Source organism: Halichoerus grypus, chromosome 1 (genome assembly GCF_964656455.1).
Source record: "Halichoerus grypus chromosome 1, mHalGry1.hap1.1, whole genome shotgun sequence".
Lineage (NCBI taxonomy): Eukaryota > Metazoa > Chordata > Mammalia > Carnivora > Phocidae > Halichoerus > Halichoerus grypus.
This window is the reverse complement of record NC_135712.1, coordinates 205,423,558-205,443,595: the sequence shown is the minus strand read 5'-3', so window position 1 is coordinate 205,443,595 and position 20,038 is coordinate 205,423,558. Positions and strand designations below refer to the sequence as shown.

The 20,038-nt window shown below is 44.1% G+C and overlaps 1 protein-coding gene and 2 long non-coding RNA genes across 9 annotated transcripts in view; 2 read left to right on the top strand and 1 right to left on the bottom strand.

The window, feature by feature from the left end:
- BRD4 (bromodomain containing 4) overlaps positions 1-5,216 on the bottom strand; it is an 89,954-nt gene extending 84,738 nt beyond the window's left edge. For 2 of the 7 annotated variants that reach the window (XM_078054351.1, XM_036089129.2), the window contains exon 1: positions 1,844-1,946. In XM_078054351.1, coding sequence (XP_077910477.1) covers positions 1,844-1,875 — 32 coding nt within the window. In that variant the 5' untranslated portion in view covers positions 1,876-1,946. Of the gene's footprint in view, positions 1-1,843; positions 1,951-4,333; positions 4,453-4,609; positions 4,714-5,079 lie in introns of those variants that run through there. The other 5 variants (XM_036089133.2, XM_036089131.2, XM_078054352.1 and 2 more) reach the window with 5 other exon arrangements.
- Positions 5,217-5,365: 149 nt separating this feature from the next.
- LOC144378950 (uncharacterized) lies at positions 5,366-19,382 on the top strand. Its single transcript, XR_013440894.1, has 2 exons — positions 5,366-5,432; positions 18,070-19,382. It is a non-coding gene; the product is annotated as an uncharacterized LOC144378950 (long non-coding RNA).
- Positions 5,439-13,426, top strand: LOC118533715 (uncharacterized). The gene is made up of 2 exons (XR_004916348.2): positions 5,439-5,678; positions 13,146-13,426. It is a non-coding gene; the product is annotated as an uncharacterized LOC118533715 (long non-coding RNA).
- Positions 19,383-20,038: the final 656 nt, after the last annotated feature.

Below are 20,038 nucleotides of genomic sequence, written 5' to 3'. Positions count from 1 at the left end.
GAAGCCTTCAGAACACACTCAAGAGGACATTTTGTTTTTACCCAATTGCTTTTTATGGGGAAAAAAAATGTTACAAGACACTGTCAAGCTATAATTGTGGAGAAATGGACATTCATGGAATTTTTCTGGAAAACTAATTTTTTTTTTTTTAAGATTTTATTTACTTGAGAGAGAGAGCAAGAGCAGGAACACAAGCAGGGGGAGTGGGAGAGAGAATAGCAGGCTTCCCGCAGAGCAGGGAGCCCGATGTGGGGCTTGATCCCAGGACCCTGGCATCATGACCTGAGCCAAAGGCAGACGCTTAACAACTGAGCCACGCAGGCGCCCCTGGAAAACTAATTTGTATCAAGGTTTAAAAAATACACACCCCTTGATCTAGTGATTCCCTCCCTAGACATGAAAAAAGAAAACTTGAAAATCATGTCCAAAAACAGCAAAATTATGGTACATTCATATGGTAGAATATTAGACAACTATTTAAATAGAGCATCTTGGAAGTGATTGCATATTTTTTTGAAAATTTAAGAGTATAATTAATTTTATTACTCATAAATAGAAAAAATTGCAATACAAATGAGATTAAGGGATAGTTTTTGACAACATTATGTTAACATTGTTATTTTTCAAATCATTTCAAATGACCACAAACTACTTTTGTTTAGGAAAGGAAAAAAAAAAACAACTTACAATCTCATTTTCAAATGATGGTGGACCAATCAGTGCTATTCCCCCCCTTCAGGGTTGTCAAGAATGCGACAGATGGCTGTTTGCCCTAACTTTGACACTGGACTTTATCTATTTCTTTAGAATGGAACATATCCCATGATTTAAGGTGGGATGTGTGGATTCAGTTTAATGAGTTGTAGCCTGTTTAGACTGAAAAAGAAAATTAAGGGTTTTTAACAACTACCCTTTACAACAGAAGTGTGGAGTGCATCTTCCAGATGGGTTTCTGTGCCTCACCAGCATTTCAAACTGTTCTCTAGGAATGTACAATTTTTAAAAACTAAGTTGGGATCAAACCACGCAGACTGTACTACATGCAACATGCTGACATCCTTGTACTTCCATTTCCTCATTTTTTTAAATGGGTACACCCACAGCTCAGCAAGCTTTTCTTTTAACCCCTTGTGAAAGCACTAGAAAATCAAGGCAGTTAAAAAGTCATTGCACATCATCAAATAGTTATCATGACCCAGCAATTCCACTCCTAAATATCTACCCACAAAAAAATGTCTGCACAAAAACTTGTACATGAATGTTCACAGCGGCCAAAGTGGAAACAGCCCAAATATCCACCAACTAATGAATGGATAAATAAAATGTGGCATGGGTTCACATAATGGAATATCATTCAGTTATAAAAAGAATGAAGTACTGATTCATACTATACAGTACAAACCTTGAAAACATTATACTGAAAGAGATCTGACACGAATGGCTATATATTTTATGATTCCTGAAATATCCAGAAGAAACAAATTTACAGAGATAGAGAACAGATTAGTGGTTGCCAGGCGTTGAGGGACTGGGCGGGGATGGAGAGCTGCTGCTAATGTATAGGGATTTCTTTCTGGAGGGATGTAAGTGTCTTAACATTCGTTATGGTGATGGCTGCACAACTCTGAATATACTAAAAACTACTGAATTGTACATTTTAAATTGGGGAACTGTACTGTGTGTGAATTGTATCTCGATAAAGCTGTTATTTCTTTAAAGAAGCGTATCTGGTGGGATTTTATTACAGTAACAGTGTAATGATCAAGTTATACACAATTTATATTCAGTAAACGTTTAGAAATAAATATGTTAATAAAGAACAAACCCATCAAAGAAAACTCACGTGCAAATATCTTTTTGTCTTCCTTTGCACATAGTAAGAGCTCAGGAACTAATCGCTGAAATTGATTGGGCAATCACGTCCACATGAAACCCGAATATTAAAAAGAAAGTGCTTAATGTTTAAAAAAAAAAAAAAAGATCAAGTTTTTATTGACAACATGAGATTCACATTAAAGAAATGCTACCCATACATGTTTATTACTCACTTCATCTCCCTCTTAAAATACTTTTCCCAGGCCAGTGTTGAACCACAGCCCAAACCCACTCACCACATTTCAAACTAAGTGGGAAATGTACAGTAGACAGTGCACAGAAGCAACTGCATGTCACAGTGCCCGGACTATAAATAAATACATTGCAATTTCTGGACCTTACCATCCTACTTAAAAGTCACATTACTTCTAAATCACTACTAACCAATTATATCCCCTCCTAATATTAATTTAAGAGGAATTATTTGCATTTGCTATGCCAAATTCTTGCTCAGTTATCTTTCCAGTTTGTTCAAAGAATATTTTAGGTGCTCTTCTAGGTGCTGAAGATACAACAGAGAATTAAAATAGGCAAAACCAAGCAAACATAACCCTGCCTGCATGGAACTTACATTCCAGTAAAACAAAACAAAAAAATGTAAAATTTTATTTTTTCACAAACTCATGTCTTATGAATTAAAAATGAACTGTCAGCATTTGCAAAGAATCCCCACACTTCTCACCTTGCAGACATGCAGTCCTGGCTAAACACAAAAGTCACAAATATTTATGAAATATTGGTAGCAGTTTCCAATGACAAGCTTTTCTTTCCTTTTTATACACTTGCCGGGAGCATAAAGACAAACATGATCTATTTTACAAGTTTATTCAAAATCAGAAATCTAAATACTTTACAATTGTGACAGATGACAGTGGTTGTCAAAAGATTTAACAGCCCAGAGTCTTCAAATCATTGAAGTGCCAAATAGTTTTTGCTTTAAATTAAGTACAAGGATTCCAATCTCCTTCTAGATCTGTAAATCTCAAGTCATTCAATAACCTGAATTGTGTAACAGAAAAATATCGCATCCTCCCAACCTCCAAAAACAAAAGTGCAATTTAGTACAAAGATCACAACAGCTGGTTCAAAAGGGTAACTTTTGGAAACAAAGTCTAAATTCCTTTAAACAATTCAATAATTTAGTGGAAATTTTACAAAGTGGCCAGTAATTCTCTTGCAATTCTTAGGTAATTTTTTTTCTCATCACCATCCAAGCTAGGGAAGCTAGTCATATGGGCGAACAGTCAACCTATCCCGAAAATGTAGCCACTTTCAAGTTCCAACTTTCATCTGTAGGCAGAACTCCTTATCTTCAGCAAATTGGCTGGGGCTGAATTCTAGCTAGATGTACACAGGTGAGCTCATCTCCTTCCAGTTATGACCAACTAAAGTGATCTTATTAAGAGATTTACTCCACAGCTTAAGCTCTTAGATACGATGTTTTTTCTACTATGGAAAGGGGTATGGTGCATAACAGGGAAGCAATGCTTGCTTGCTTGATTACGAATCATACTTTTCCTTCTAGATTTAGTCAACGGAAACCATCTGAGAGGTTTATCTTCCCCAGGATGAAGTTCTGGGGGGAGAAAGGCTTGGTTATCTATAACACCTTGAAGAAAAGATAATCCCCATCCAAATTAAACCAAAAGGAATGTTTTATTACTGGCAAGATCATAAAACAGATTTTACCATCCAAAACCTACTTGGAATTGAAAACACATTCATAAATCCTGTTGAATATAGCTTTCTTTACCACTTCCAGACTACAAATTCTAAGGACTAACAATTTACGAAACTTGACAGCCCCATTCATAAAAATCTCCCAACCATTATTACAGCAGCAAAGAACCACTGCCTTAGAGCTACACTGAGACTTAGTTTTTGTAAATACGGACAGATAGAGCCTTCTCAAAGGAAATCAAAGACACTTCAATTCTCACGAAAGACTCCCAAGAGGTCACTTCTTGCATCCAACACACACATAAAAATGAACCCAAAGACCAAGACCATAAACCTCACCAGGCTGCAGAAAACATCAAATGAGTAAACAAATAAAAATAACATTTCAAAAAACAATGCGTGGTCTTGAGTAAATGGGAGGTCAGCCACTCAGCAAAAGCACATGACTCACCCACGGGCCTGAATATAAGTCTTTTCACTGTCCACTACACCAAAGTGGGATTTCCCATTCTCATCCAAGGCCAGGCCTTGGGGGCAGCTCAGTCGGGTAAAGTTGTGCTGCTTCCGTAGGGGCGGGGCGGGGGTGTCATTTTATTTCGCTGAATCACAACTCCCCCACATCCCCACCCCAAACCACCACCCCGCACCACACAGCGAACAGACCAGGCCGTGGCAAGGACGCCAGCGAACACCGACCGAGCAAAACAAAGCGCCAAGCGCAGGGCTGCCAGGCTGGGAGTGGGTGGGTAAAGGGGGTCAGGTTCGCCCCACACAGCACCTCTCCCACCCACGGGGGTGTCTCCAGGCAGGTGTGCAGCGGCAGCCTCCTCCCTCCACTTGGGGACCAGCCCCATTCTCCGCAGAGCTCCCGGGACCGCCGGGAAGGCGAGAAAATGGGGGCGGGGGCGCGCTGCCCCAGCCCGGGCAGGAGGACCCAGTCGCCGAGGTAGAGCGCGCTGAGCCCGGCCCACGTGAGCGCCGGGGCCGGGGCCGCCCCGGGGACCGCGGTCGGGAACAGCGGCGCCCGCGGCCACCACGCCAGGCCCGGACTTACCGGGGCCGGGCGCGCCGCGGGCCCCGCGACGGCCGCTTCCTCCTCCTCCTCCTCCTCACTTGACAAAATGGCGGCGGCAGGAAGTGCCGGGCGCCTCGGCCCGCCCCCCGCCCGCCCCCGGCCACCCGCCCCGCCGCGGCGCCCGCGCCCCCCGCCCGCGCCCCCGCCCCGCCAGCCGGCCCAAGCCGGGGGACGGCGGCGCCAACGGCCGGGGAGCCGCGAGCGGCCCGGCCACTCCGACGCCAACGGCGCAGGCCGCCCCGGCCCGGCGCAAGCGGCACCGCGCGCGGACGCGGGAGGCCCGCAGGCCCGAGCCCGCGTCGCCCCGGCCTCCCCGCCCCCGCGCCGCGCCGATGGCGTAGGTGCTGGCGCACCGGCCCCATTACGCAATGCAGGTTACGCGGGCCGCGCCGCGGGTCCCGGCCGGCCGCCCCGCGCCGCCCGCCGCCCCGAAGGGCACCGGTCCTCACCTGAGACGCTAGGCCGCACGCCGCCCCCGCCGGCCGCCGGCCGCCGCCGCCCCCTCCTCTTCGGGCTGCCTGCGCGGCGCCGGGGCCCGCCCGCCGCGCCCGCCGCTCCGCCGCGCTCACAGGCCCCGCTCGCCTGCGGGCACTGCCGGCAGCCGCCGCCGCCGCAGCCACCGCTTCGGCTCCTAGGCTGCGGGAGAGCAGAACAAACAGCCCTGCCGCCGCCGCCGCCGCCGCCGCCAGCGCACTGACGTCACCACGTACGCTGCGCGCGCGGCCCCGCGCCGCCGCCCGGCGTGCGCGCCCCCGCGACCGCGCCCGGCGCCGGCGAGCTCTGCAGAGCTAGCAGGCGCGAGGTGAGTTGGGGAGGCGGGCGCGCGGGCTTGGGGGGAACCCCTCAGAGGGAGGGCGCAGAGATTTGGCCGACCCAGAGGGGGCACGCCCGCGGACGGAGGAGCGTGACCCTGCGGACCAAGGGAGAGGACCGAGGGGAGACCTATCAGACTGAAAGCTGGGACTGAGGGAAGAGATGTGAAGGCAAAGGGAGACGTCCAAAATTTAAGAAGGGTCGACTGATGAGACCCTCAGCGAGAAGGAGGAAGGTGAGGAGAGACCCCAGAGGCTGACGGCAGAGGCCGAGGAGGGCCCCCGGGTGGGAAGGCGGAAGGGTGTTGAAGGAGGCTGGGACGCTTGGGCCCGTGAGCCGCGACGGGGCGCAGGGAGAGGGCCGAGGCGACTGTGCGCAGGGCCGCGGCGGCTTCTGTTCCGGCCGGCGTCCGTCCCGGCCCGCAGCTGCGGGGATGCGAAGGCTGGAAGTGCTGGGCCCGGCCCGCGGGGCTGTCCCTCCAGCTGTCCCCCGGCCGTCCCTCAGCCTTGAGCCTCGAAGACAAGTCAGCTCCACAGAACGAAGGGGTTAAGGCTTAGATCGCTTGCAGTTTAAAATGAAGATCCTGGGGGCGCCTGGCTGGCTCAGTGGGAAGACCCCGCGACTCTTGACCCCACACGGAGCTGAGAGCTTACTTTAAAAAATTAAAATAAAAAAAAATAAATAAAATGATTCTGTTAAACTTTTCAAATGGGGAAGCAAAAACTTCTTTCCTCTTTGCTCTTATCCTCACTCTTTTAGAACTTTTATTTTTTAAAGATTTTATTTATTATTTTGAGAGAGAGAATCCCAAGCAGACGCCCCACCGAGCCCAGAGCCCCATGCAGGGCTCCATCTCACAACCCTGAGATCATCACCGAGCCGAAATCAGAAGTCCCACGCTCAACCAACTGAGCCACCCAGGTGCCCCACTTTTAGTACTTTCAGTTCCATCTTTTAGAAATCACAAATTCCATTCCTCTAAAAAGTCTAGGTAATTAAAAAATTCCCTGATGGCCCCTTCTTCCAAAATATATCAGTACACTAGCATAGCAGTCAAACAGTTTTGTCATGGTGTTTGCTCACGCTTCGAGGGCAATCATAAATCACTCATGGGTCCTGAGGAAAGGAAAGACTTAAATTTATCTGTTATTTTAGCAAAGCATGAGATAACAAATAATCAAGTGCAAGAAATAAAGGAAGTGATTGTAACTGGATTATTAGTCAACTTCCTTCTAATCACCTGAAATTTGTGACTATCTTTTGGCTCCTTGTTTTGCATGCTCAACAATTTGTGGAAGATGATCGGAAGTGGAAAAAGAATAGGGAAGTACCCAGGGCTATGTGAATATGAAGTAACAACTTTTTTTCTTTTTAAGGAAACTAGAACGTATCCATTTTAAGCTGTTCTTTCCATGGTTGTCTTCTTGCATTATCTACTTAATTTATTGTTGTTGCTGATAATGTTTTTGGAAATAATTTGGAGCTTACAGTTTGCAAGTCACATAAAATCTTTCATTTTACTTGAATCACACTTCATTTAAACAAAACTGTAACATCTAGCTTGATTTACTGGACCAAACTGGAGGGCTTTGGGCTGTTGCTAGAAGTCGATTCCAGCCTGAAAAGAAAATGCAAACTGTAAAGGCAGTTCCAAAAGCTGTTTCCAAAAATCTTTTAGGACAATAATGTCCCATTCTTTTTGTCTTCCATAGTGCAGACCCTAACTCCTTACAGCTTAAACTCAGAAAATGTTTATCCGGTTGAATCAGTTTCATAAAAAGTTTTGTTTTTTGGGGCGCCTGGGTGGCTCAGTCATTAAGCATCTGCCTTCGGCTCAGGTCATGATCCCAGGGTCCTGGGATCAAGCCCCGCATCGGGCTCCCTGCTCCGCGGGAAGCCTGCTTCTCCCTCTCCCACTCCCCTTGCTTGTGTTCCCTCTCTCACTGTCTCTCTCTCTCTGTCAGATAAATAAATAAAATCTTTAAAAAAAAAAAAAGTTTTGTTTTTTAATGGTTCACATAATAAGCCCTTTTTCTCTTGTTATTACTGTGTTTGCAATACTAAAAACCAGAAGAGATTTATAAAAATATTAAGGAATGAGGGCGCCTGGGTGGCTCAGATGGTTAAGCGTCTGCCTTCGGCTCAGGTCATGATCTCAGGGTCCTGGGATCGAGTCCCGCATAGGGCTCCCTGCTCCTTGGGAGCCTGCCTCTCCCTCTGCCTCTCTCTCTCTCTGTCTCTCATGAATAAATAAATAAAATCTTTAAAAAAAAAAAAAATTAAGGAATGAGACATGAAGTGCATACTATAATTCTGAATGGTTTTAAATGTGCATTATTCATTTTAAATAAAATAATACATGAAACCATTTTAACTGAACAATGCAAAAGACTATAGAGGAAAAAATTAAGTATCCCTCTTTATGTCTTCCCCTCCCTCACCAGAGTAACCACTGTTATCACTTCTATGTGTTTTAGACCTGTGCTGTCTGATGGGACCATACGTGGCTATTGAGTGCCCAAATTGAGATGTGCTGTAAGTGTAAAATACACATTACATTTCAAAGATTTAATAGGAAAAAACATGTAAAATATCTTATTATTTTTTGTATTGACTACATGTTGAAATAATGTTTTATATATTGGATTAAATAGAATATATTATTAAATTTAATTTTACCTGTTTCTTTTTACTTACTTATTTATTTAAAAATTTTATTTATTTGTCAGAGAAAGAGAGAGAACACAAGCAGGGGGAGTGGCAGGCAGAGAGAGAAGCAGGCTCCCTGCTGAGCAAGGAGCCCGATTTGGGGCTCCATCCGAGGACCCTGGGATCATGACCTGAGCTGAAGGCAGATGCCCAACCGACTGAGCCACCCAAGCGTCCCTCTTTTTACTCTTTTAATGTGGGCTACTAGAAATATAAAATTGCATATACAGCTTGCAACATATTTCTATTGAACAGCACTGGTCTAGACTTTTTTTTTTTTTTTTAATTTTTATTTATTTGACAGAGGGAGAGACAGCGAGAGAGGGAACACAAGCAGGGGAGAGGGAGAGGGAGAAACAGGCTTCCCGCGGAGCAGGGAACCCGATGCGGGGCTCAATCCCAGGACCCTGGGATCATGACCTGAGCCAAAGGCAGACGCTTAACAACTGAGCCACCCAGGCGCCCCTAGACTTTTTTTTTTAATTTGTGACAACATTTTATTTATTTTTTTAAGTAAGCTCTGTGCCCAACATGGGGCTGTAACTCACTACCACAAGATCAAGAGTTGTATGCTCTACTGATTGAGCCAGCCAGGGGTCCCTTCGTCTTTTTTTGTTGTTGTTAAAGTATAGTTGACACACAATGTTACATTAGTTTCAGGTGTACAACATAGTTCCACAACTCTATACACTGTCTAGACTTTTCTATGCATCAGTATGTATCCATAGAAATAGTTGTATTGGTATGAAACAAAAGGGAGCATTCTGTACTTGTTAATTTGTAGCATGCTTTTTTTCATTTAATATATCTTAGAAGCCATTCCACATGAGTTCTGCCTAATTGGGAGATAACTCTGAGATGACATACAGTATGTTATCTGGTAGCGGTAGATCATAATTTATTTAACTGTTCCCCCATTTTGAACATTTAATTCATTTTTAGTTTTTCCGTCATAATAGTATTACAATGAACATCCTATACATTTACCATTTTCCTTTCATACTTGCCAGCATTTTCCCAGATTAAAAAAATCTGGGATGCCTTGATGGCTCGGTGGAGCATGCGACTCTTGATCTCGGGTGTGGGTTCAAGCCCTATATTGTGTATAGAGAGCACGTAAAAATTTTTAAAAATCTTTAAAAATGTATTCGTGTTTTCTTAAAAGCAAGGATAAATTTCTAAACCAGATCAGTTTGGGAAGAGCTGGAGGTGTTTGATTTGTTATGACCTGGATCCATGCCCACTTTGAATGAGAACTTGCCCATGGAGTTACATTCTGAAATTAGGGCCTAGAGATGGTGAGCGGCTCACCCAAGATCACATATTTACACAGTTTAGAAGTGAAATCTCCAGACTTCATGAAAACTACCTGCATTTTTCTCTAGCTCCAGAGTTGACAGTTTTTTTCAATATTTGGAAAAAAAACGGTCGTCAATATGTTGTTTTGTGGGCCAATCTATAACATTGCCAATCTTGGCCGCTCTGCCATTGTAGCACAAAACACAGCTGTAATTAATATGTAAATGAACGGGTGTGGCTATGTCCCAATAAAATGTTATGTATACTGAAATTAGAACTTCATGCCAATTTCAGGAATCACAGAATATATTCTTTTGATTTTTTTCTTTTTTGAAGATTTTATTTGTATGTATTTATATAAATTATTGTTATTTATATATTATACATAACTATATAATAAATTGTATAGACCATATATACCATTCCTTGCTGGAAGACTACATATACAGACAGCAGTCTAGATTTGTCCCATAGACAGTAGTTTCCGGCTGCCTGCTCTAGACTCTGAAGTCTAGAAAATGGAAATTTCTTTACATTCTACAGAAGCTATTCTGCTTGCATTTTTTTGTTAATTCTTTTGTTTTTAGCAGTTTTAGGTTTACGTTAAAATTGAGTGGAAAGTACAGAGTTCCCATATACTCCCTTACTTCCCCTCTCCACTTCCCCCATTATTAATATGCATAGTGTGGTACATTTGTTACAGTTGATGAGCCAATATAGATATGTGATTATTAACTGAAGTCCATAGTTTACATTAGGGGTCACTCTTTGTATTGTATGTTCTAGGAGTTGTTTTTTTAAAGATTTATTTGAGAGAGAAAGAGCCAGCACAAGTGGGCGGGCAGAGGGAGAGGGAGAAGCAGAAACAGACTCCCTGCTGAGCAGGGAACCCGATGTGGGGCTCAATCCCAGGACTCAGATCATGACCTGAGCCAAAGGCAGATGCTTAACCATCTGAGCCACCCAGGTGCCCCTATTCTATGAATTTTGACAAATGTGTAATGACATGTATGCACCATTATGCTTGCCAAATTTTAACTCATAAACTAGCTAGGAACAAAAATAAGCTTCAGAGTAGAACACTGCAATTCTGTCAGCCACAAACAGGTGCATGATAGCCCTAAGGGTAATTTTTAGTCTCCACTACTTCGTTATTTTGTGTTTTGCTGTGTTTTTGCTTAGTTTTGAAGTGTTTGACAAACATCATTCACTGCCACACTCAAAATAATGAGATACTGGAAGACCTAGTATGGAGTGCCATATAATTGCAATTAAAAAAAAAAAAAAGTTTAAAAGTGGAAAGAAAATGCAAATGTTGCACATGGAATAAAACCACTCAAGAAGAAGGAATCTGGAGGTCAACGAATGATAGCAGGAGCACTCATATACTGCTCATCATTTGGTTCAGTCCCATTTTAGAAAACCGTTTGGCCTTATCTGGTGAAGTTGAAGCTCTGCATACTCTGGCCCACTGATTCCAATCCCTTGGAAACTTGCTGATAAGCTGAAGAAGGTTCGGAACAGCTGTGTTCTGAAGGTCCCACCCTGAAGACAAGCCAAATGTTCACCCACGGCAGGATGAATAGATTGTAATACGAAGATGAACTAACCACAACCACTTGGGACAACATGGATGAATCTTGCAAACATAATGGGAAATCAAAGAAGCAAGGCCCATGTGTATATGTGATGATTCCATTGCTATGTTGATTTTTAAAGCAGAAAAATAGACTGAAGTTTTGGGGGAATTAAAACTATAAGGAAAAACAGTCACCAGTGGTTGCCAGAGAGGGTGACCAGGAAGGGATGAGGGGGTGGGTGGGCATGGCCAGTATTTGAATGTGGTAAAAAAACAGAGGAAAAAAAGCATGAGATCTACGCTCTTACTTTTTTTTTTTAGATTTTATTTATTTATTTGACAGAGACACACTGAGAGAGGGAACACAAGCAGGGGGAGTGGGAGAGGGAGAAGCAGGCTTCCCGCTGAGCGGGGAGCCCGACGCGGGGCTCGATCCCAGGACCCTGGGATCATGACCTGAGCTGAAGGCAGATGCTTAACGACTGAGCCACCCAGGCGCCCCTACCCTCTTACTTTTTTAAGTGTATGCTATAGTGAACTATAAGCACAATGTTGTATAGCAGGTCTGTAGAGCTTTTTCATCTTACATGAATGAAGGGTGTTCCACTTCTTGACTGTGCATTAGCTTTGTAATTCCACTATAGCTATGTTTGATGCATATTTTGTGTTTCAATTTATTTGTTTTTTTTTGTTTCAATTTTTTTAAAGATTTAGAGAGAGAAAGCACGCATGCACACTAGTGGGGGGAGGGGCAGAGGGAGAAGGAGAGAGAGAATCTTAAGCAGACTGCACCGAGCATGGACCCCAACACAGGGCTCGATCCCACAATCCCGAGATCATGACCTGAGCAGAAACCAAGAGTCAAGATGCTTAACCGACTGAGCCACCCAGGTGCCCCTGTGTTTCCATTTTTTAAGGAAAGAATGAATGACATATGTAAAGAAAACTGCCTGAGCAAGAAAAGTAAACAGAAAAGGCAAATGAGGGCACCTGGGCAGCTTAATCATTAAGCGTCTGCCTTTGGCTCCGGTCATGATCCCAGGGTCCTAAGATCGAGCCCCGCATTGGGCTCCCTGCTCAGCAGGAAGCCTGCTTCTCCCTCTCCTACTCCCCCTGTTTGTGTTCCCTCTCTCGTTGTGTCTCTCTCTGTCAAATAAATAAATAAACTCTTTGAAAAAAGAAAAGGCAAATGATGCAGTTGCAATGTACAAACTTCTGAATGTGTGGCCAGGAAATGAGCTGCATTGTAAGACACCCTCTAGTTTAAGACTCACACAGGAGGCTTGTGATTCCAAAGCTTGGAGGCTGCTAAAAGTGTTGCTGATAAAATTTTGGTCATGAGCCCCTGACGGGCTCATGAGTTCAAGGCCTTGTGGAATCATGGCATCAGAATGAGTGGCAGCGAGCCAAGTGAGGCTGCTCCAGCTGCTAAAAACATTCTCTTTGGCATTTGCTGAGTAAGGAAGGTTTCTTGCCTTGACCTATTTTCACCAACGTAGAAAACAGGCTATTGTGGGGAAGGATGCCTGATAAAACTTATTTTAGCAGAGACTCCATGAGTAGGCCTGTTTTTAAAGCTTTGTACGAATAACCTGCTCTCATCAGTCTAAGTACATGTCAGGACTGAAAGCCTACATTTCTTTTGTTCCTTTCATCTTCAAAATAAATGGGCTGATGAAGCAGGCACTTGGAATTTAATATAAGAAGAGCATCTATAGGGGCACCTGGGTGACTCAGTTGGTTAAGTGTCTGCCTTCGGCTCAGGTCATGATCTCAGGGTCCTGGGATTAAGCCCCGTGTCTGGCTCTCTGCTCAGCGGAGACCCTGCTTCTCTGTGTGTGTGTCAAATGAATGAATGAAATCTTAAAAAAAAAAAAAGGCATCTATATCTGGAATTGTACTAGTATTATGTGATAGCAACTTTCAAAGATGCCTCCCAATGATTCCCCACCTTCTGGTATTCACACCCTTATGTGATCTCCTCTTGAGTGTGGGCTGGATCTAGGGATTTGCTGGTAATGAAGAGATTCTGTCAGAAGTCATGGGATGTCACTTTCATGATTAGGTTACAGAAGATTGGCTTTCATCTAGCTGGACTCTCTTTTGCCTTTTCAGCTTGCACATTTTGATGAAGCAAGCTGCCGTATAGGAGAGGCCCATGTGGCAAGGGGCTGAGGGTAGCTTCTGGTCAATAGCCAGCAAAGGAGCCAAAGCCCTCAGTCCAACAGCTACAAGGAACTTAGCTCTGCTAACCACCACATGGACAAGACTTCACACGAGACCACAGCCTTGGCCAACACTTTGCAGCCCTATAATTCCAACTAAGGACTCAGCTAAGCCACACCTAGATTCCTGACTCCCAGAAATTGTGAAATAATAAACACTTTTAATTTTAAGCCAACAACTTTTGGAGTAATTTGTTATGCAGCAATAGATCACTCATACATCCTGGGGCCAAATCTCCCCTTTCCTTAGAGAAGATACACTTCAGCCTTAGCAGGATTGATGAATATTGGCAAGAAAATTCTTCCTTCTCCCAGAATATTCCCTTAGCTTCATCTGTTTTTGCCATTATTGAGCTAGACCAAGTATATTTCAAACATGGGAAAATTGTTGTGGTTTTAGCTCTTTTGAGACAACCAATACTGTCATTTTCATTGTCCTCCAATGGGAAGGAATTAGGGACTTGTTGTCTCTAAGGAGGCTACAGTTTTTCTCCTGGGGACCATTGTAGTAGACACTTCATTCTGAAGTTAATCCTTGGCCCTTGGGGGTTGTCTAAAGAAGAATTCTTTTAGAGATAATTTTGTGGCAGCAAATAAAGGGAAATTTGTGATGCATTTGTGAGCTCCCTATCTTCACTATTTAATGAGATGTTCCCAAATCTTTGTAGTCATCTGAGAAGCTAAAATCCCTGGGCATTTCCGATGGGGAAGTTTGACGATTTGTTCTCATAGATATCTTTGGGCAGGTTACTGAACAAAATCTTGGTATTTGCACCCACAATCCTGGGCCAGGCAGGCACTAAAATACCCACCTTGTTGACCTGTGACTCATGAACTTAGATTCCCAAAGGAAATATAATATCCTTTATGTTCTTTATTCAAAGAATCCAACTTAAATGGATTGGCTGGAATTAGAATTCTATTTGCAGGAATTCACAGTTTGGAGAAAGATTATTGAGGATATAAACAACTTTAAAAAGAAATGTTATAAGGATACCAATATTGTCCTGGAAGTTCTAGCCAGAGTAATCAGGAAAGAAAAAGATAGAAAAGGCATCCATATACAAAGGAAGAAGTAAAACAATCTCTATTCTATTCACAGATGACATGATCTTATATGTGGAAAATCCTAAAGAATCTACCATAAACAAATTCAGCAAAGTTTCAGGATACAAGATCACACAAAAATCAGTTGTATTCCTACCTTCCTTCCTTCCCTCCCTCCTTCCTTCCTTCCTTCCTTTCCTTCTCCTCTTTCTCCTCCTCCTCCTCCTCCTTCTCCTTCTTCTCCTTCTTCTAGAAAGATGGAGGGGCAGAGAGAGAGAATCTCAAGCAGGCTCCATGCCCAGCACAGACCCCAACTCGGGTCTCAATTCCACGACCTTGCGATCATGACCTGAACCAAAGTCAAGATTTGGGTGCTTAACTGACTACACCAGCCAGACTGACTAAGCCACTCAGGCGCCCCCAAAATCAGTTGTATTTCTATATACTAGCAATGAATAATCCAAAAATGGAATTAAGAAACCACTCCATTGAGCACCTGGGTGGCTCAGTTGGTTAAGCGGCTGCCTTCGGCTCAGGTCATGATCCTGCAGGCCTGGGATCGAGTCCCACATCTGGGCTCCCTGCTCAGTGGGGAGTCTGCTTCTCCCTCTGCACCTCTCCCTGTTTTCTCCCTCTTTCTCTCATTCTCATGTGCACACGCACACAAATTAATTAATTAATTAAAATCTTAAAACCCACTCCATTTACAATAGCATCAAGGAATAAAATACTTAGGAATATATTTAACCAAAGAAAGGTAGAGGGAGCCTAGGTGGCTCAGTCAGTCTGGGTGGCATAGTCAGTTAAGCATCCAAATCTGTCTTCGGCTCAGGTCATGATCCTGGAGTCCTGGGATCAAGCCCCGCATTGGGCTCCCTACTCCGCGGGGAGTCTGCTTCTCCCTCTCCCTCTGCTGCTCTCTCTCTCTCTCTCTCTGTCAAATAAATAAAATATTTTTTTTAAAAAAAGGTAGAAGTTATACACTGAGAACTACTAAACACTACTTACAGAAATTAAAGTAGATCTAAATAAGTGGAAAAACATCAGTGTTCATGAATTGGAAAACTTACTAGTGTAAAGATGGCAGTATTCCCCAAAGTGATCTATAGATTCAATGTAATTCCTATCAGAATACAGCTGGCTTCTTTGTAGAAATTGATAAGCTGACTCTTAAATGAATATGGAAACTCAAGGGACCCAGAATAACCAAAACAATCTTGAAAAAAAGGAAGAAAGTTGGAGGATTCACAGTTCCTGATTCCGAATCATCATACAAAGCTCCAGTGTGAAACTGGCATAAGGATAGATATATAGAATAATAGAATCAAATTGAGTGGCCAGAAATAAACCCATGTAGCTATAGTCAACTGACCTTTGACAAGGGTGCCAAGACCATTCAGCAGAAAGAATGGCGTCTTTAACAAATGGTGCTGGGACAACCAGATATTCACATGGAGTACAATGAAGTTGGACCCTTATGTCAGAGGGAGAGGGAGAAGCAGGCTCCCCACGGAGCAGGGAGCCCGATGTGGGGCTTGATCCCAGGACCCCCAGATCATGACCTGAGCCAAAGGCAGACGCTTAACTGACTGAGCCACCCAGATGCCCCTAAAAACCATAGAACTCTTAGAAGAAAATGTAGGGGTGCATCCTAGTGGCCTTAGATTTGGCAATGATTTCTTACATAAGATGCCCTTAAGTGTCTGCCTTCAGCTCAGGTCATGATCCCAGGGTACTGGGATCAAGCCCCGCATCAGGCTCCCTGCCCAGTAGGGAGTCTACTTCTCCCTCTCCCTCTGCTGCTCCCCCTGCTTGTGCTCTATCTCTGTCAAATAAATAAAATCTTAAAAAAAAAAAATACCAAAAGTACAAGCAATAAAAGAAAAAATATATATAAATTGGACTCGATGAGAAAGAAAACAACTTTTGCATCCAAGGACACTACTAAGAGAATGAAGAGTCCAGAATGGAAAAAATATATATATTTGCAAATCATATCTGATAGGTGTCTAGTGTCCAGAATATATAAAGAACTCCTACAACTTAACAAAAAGACAACTCAATTAAAAAATATGCAAAGAGGGGCCCATGAGTGGCTCTGTCCGTTAAGCGTCCCACTCTTGAATTCAGCTCAGGTCATGATCTCAGGGTCCTGGGATCAAGCTCTGTGTCAGGCTCCATGCTGGGTGTGGAGCCTGCTTGGGTTTCTCTTTCTCCCTTTCCCTCTGCCCCTCCCCACAAGGCTCTCTCTCTCTCTCAAAAAAAAAAAAAAAAAAAAAAGAACAGGCAAAGAACTTGAATAGACATTTCTCCAAATGTAAACAAATGGCCAACAAGCACATGAAGGAATGTCCACCATCAGGAGTCATCAGGGAAACGTAAATCAAAACTACAATGAGATACCACTTCACACCTGCTAGGGTGGCCAGAATTGGAAAAAAAAAAAAATGGAAGTCTCAGTAAGGATGTGAAAAAATTGGAACTCTTGTACATTTCTGATGGCAATGTAAAATGGTGTAGCTATTGTGGGGGAAGAAATGTGGTGGTTCCTCGAAAAATTAACCATAGAATTACCATGTGACATAATTCCACTCCTAGGTGTGTATATCCCAAAGAATTAAAAACAGGTACTCAGATACTTGTTCAAGAATGTTCCTAGCAGCACTATTCACAATAGTCAAAACGTGGGAACTCAAATATCTCTTATTGGATGACTGGATGAACAGATGTGGTACATACACATGCAGTGAAGTAGTGTTCAGCCATAAAATAGGATGATGTAGGGATTCAGGCTCCTGCGTGGAGGAACCTCAAAAACATGCTTCGTGAAAGAAGCCATAGTGAAAAGGTCACGTATTGTACGGTTCCCTGAACATGAAGCACATCCAGACCAAATAAATCCAGAGATGGAAAGCAGATTACTGGTCGTCAGGGGATGGGGGAGGGAGGAATGGGGTTAGTGCCAGTGAGGAGGCAGTTTCCTTTAAGGGCGAGGAAAATGTCTGGGAACGAGTACCTACAGGTTGTACAACATTGTGAGTGTCCCCGATGCCACTGCATTGTCCACTTTAAAATGGCTAATGGAGGGGTGCCTGGCTGGCTCAGTCCATGAAGTACGGGACTCTTGATCTTGGGGTTGTCAGTTCAATCCCCACTTTGGGTGTAGAGATTACTTAAAAGCTTTAAAAAATTAAAAAAATAAAGTGAATGGCTCATTTTGTTACGTGAATTTTACCTCTAAAGAAAAAATGTTGGGGCGCCTGGTGGCTCAGTCGTTAAGCGTCTGCCTTCGGCTCGGGTCATGATCCCGGGGTCCTGGGATCGAGTCCCGCATCGGGCTCCTGGCTCAGCGGGGAGCCTGTTTCTCCCTCTCCCACTCCCCCTGCTTGTGTTCCCTCTCTCCCTGTCTCTCTGTCTGTCAAATAAATAAATAAAATCTTGAAAAAAGGAAAAAAAAAAATGTTGACCTCATCAAACCACTTTGTCAACAGTGCCGAACGTTTACGATCTCATTCAGTTCTGACAACCAACCCGGTGAGAGTGGATTGCCCCCTCCCCACCGTATTGTCCTCCAAGCTGAATTCTAATTCATCTATATAAATTATACCTGCACCAGATAGTGTTTTGAGAGGAGGCAGGAGGTACCTAGACCATAAGTCTGTTTGTTGAAAACCAACCTCATTGGTCTCAGTGTCCTTGTAAAAGATAAAGGAAGTGACCCAGTAATTTTTCCTTTTTTAAAAATATTTTATTTATTGATTTGACAGAGAGAGAGTGTGCACAGGCGCCCGTGCGCATGAGCAGGGGAGCGGCAGGCAGAGGGAGAGGGAGAAGCAGGCTTCCCGCCGCGCAGGGAGCCCGACGTGGGGCTCGAGCCCAGGACCCTGGCACCATGACCTGAACCGAAGGCAGACGCTTACCTGAGCCACCCAGGCGCCCCCCCAATACTTTCGCAATGGTCCAAGAGCTATCGGTATTAAATCAGTGTAAAGCCACACCGTGGATTTCCCATTCCCATCTGTTTACGAAATGCTCCAAGGAGACTACTTCCAAAAAATGCTAAAAGGCTTATCTGTTGGTTCTGAAGTTCTACTTGAACTTCACTGTGCCTGTCTAATCACTACTGGCCACACTTCTAGTGAGCAAGGACCACTTTCGGCCAGGTTGTTGGGCAGTGGAAATGGTTTTTTTATGATCCAAAATTTAATTGGAGAGGACTTATAATACTGACTGTGCACTTTTTTTCTTGAGAGGGGGAGGGGCAGAGGGGGAGAGAGAGAATCCCAAGCAGGCTCCACGCCCAGTGAGGAGCCCAAGGCCAGGCTCAGTCTCACGACCCTGGGATCATGACCTGAGCCGAAATCAAGAGTCGGACACTTAAGTGACTAAGCCACCCAGGCATCCCAGACTATGCACTCTTTTACTTTTAGTAATCTCTACATATAATGAATGTGGGCCTTGAACTTACAACCCTGAGATCAAGAGTCACCTGTTCTCCCAACTGAGCCAGCCAGGTGCCCCTGATGTACTCCTGAACGAGCACTTTGCTCATTACACTGTGGTGTTTACCCTTTAGCAACTGTATTAATTTCATAAAAACCCCAATGAAATCACACAGGCCCACAGCAGGATTACATGAAGCTGACATCAGGCTGCCATTCCTAAGATCTTTCTGCTTGGGAGTAGCAGCGATTGCCAAATTCTGTAAACCGTTTCATTTATTTTTTTGAAGATTTTTATTTGAGACAGTGCAAGCAGGAGGGGGGAGAGGGAAAGGCAGACTCGATGCAGGACCTGATCAGGACCTGATCATGACCTGAGCTGAAGGCAGCTGCTTAACCAACTGAGCCACCCAGGTGCCCCTAAACTTTTTTTTTTTTTTTTTTTTTAAGATCTTTTAGTTATTTGAGAGAGAGCACAAGCAAGGGAAGCGGCAGAGGGAGAGGGAGCAGACTCCCCACTGAGCAGGGAGCCCCCTGGGATCATGACCTGAGCTGAAGGCAGACGCTTAACCCACTGAGCCACACAGGCACCCCAACCCCCAAACCTTTTTAAATAAAGGTGCTCTATATAAAGTTCATGGCCATCGGTGTCTTACAGATCTGTGTATTGATTTGGGTTATCTTTGATAGATGACCCTAGAAGTTACTGAACCTTCCCCTCTGGTTTCTCCTCTGCAAGTGGGAAATGACAGAAGTGAGACAGCTTGCAGTTTATTCCTGTCCCCTCAGGAGGCAGAAGGGCATCCCTTTGTGCAAGCCAAGGAGTTACGCCCATCTTGGGGAATGAGGGCCTGGTTTAAGCCAAGTTGAGAAGTAAAATGATTCGTGTCGTTTCACATTGGGTGAGGGGGAAGAACCGCCATGAAATTTAGATCGGTTTAAGGATAGGCCTTGGATTACATTTACAAGAGAGACAAACCAGAGCAGTTTCACAGTTCTGTTATCCTTTTTGAGACTACGGATGTTCAATGCCACCAGCCTTTTTGCCTCAAGAGAAGAAGCTTCAAAGGGCACGCACAACCGGTGACTAAGGCCCATCTATGTAACAGCAGTGACGACGGGCGCAAACAATTCAGAGACACCATTTTCTTGCTTACTGAGCAATTTATTGGTTTCTAATTCTTATATTGACTTTTCATAAATACTCATCTCACATCTCTAATAAAGGTCCTTGAGAGCAGGGCCCATCTCTTACTTTTATCATGAATTAGCACCTGGTACACAGTAGATGCTC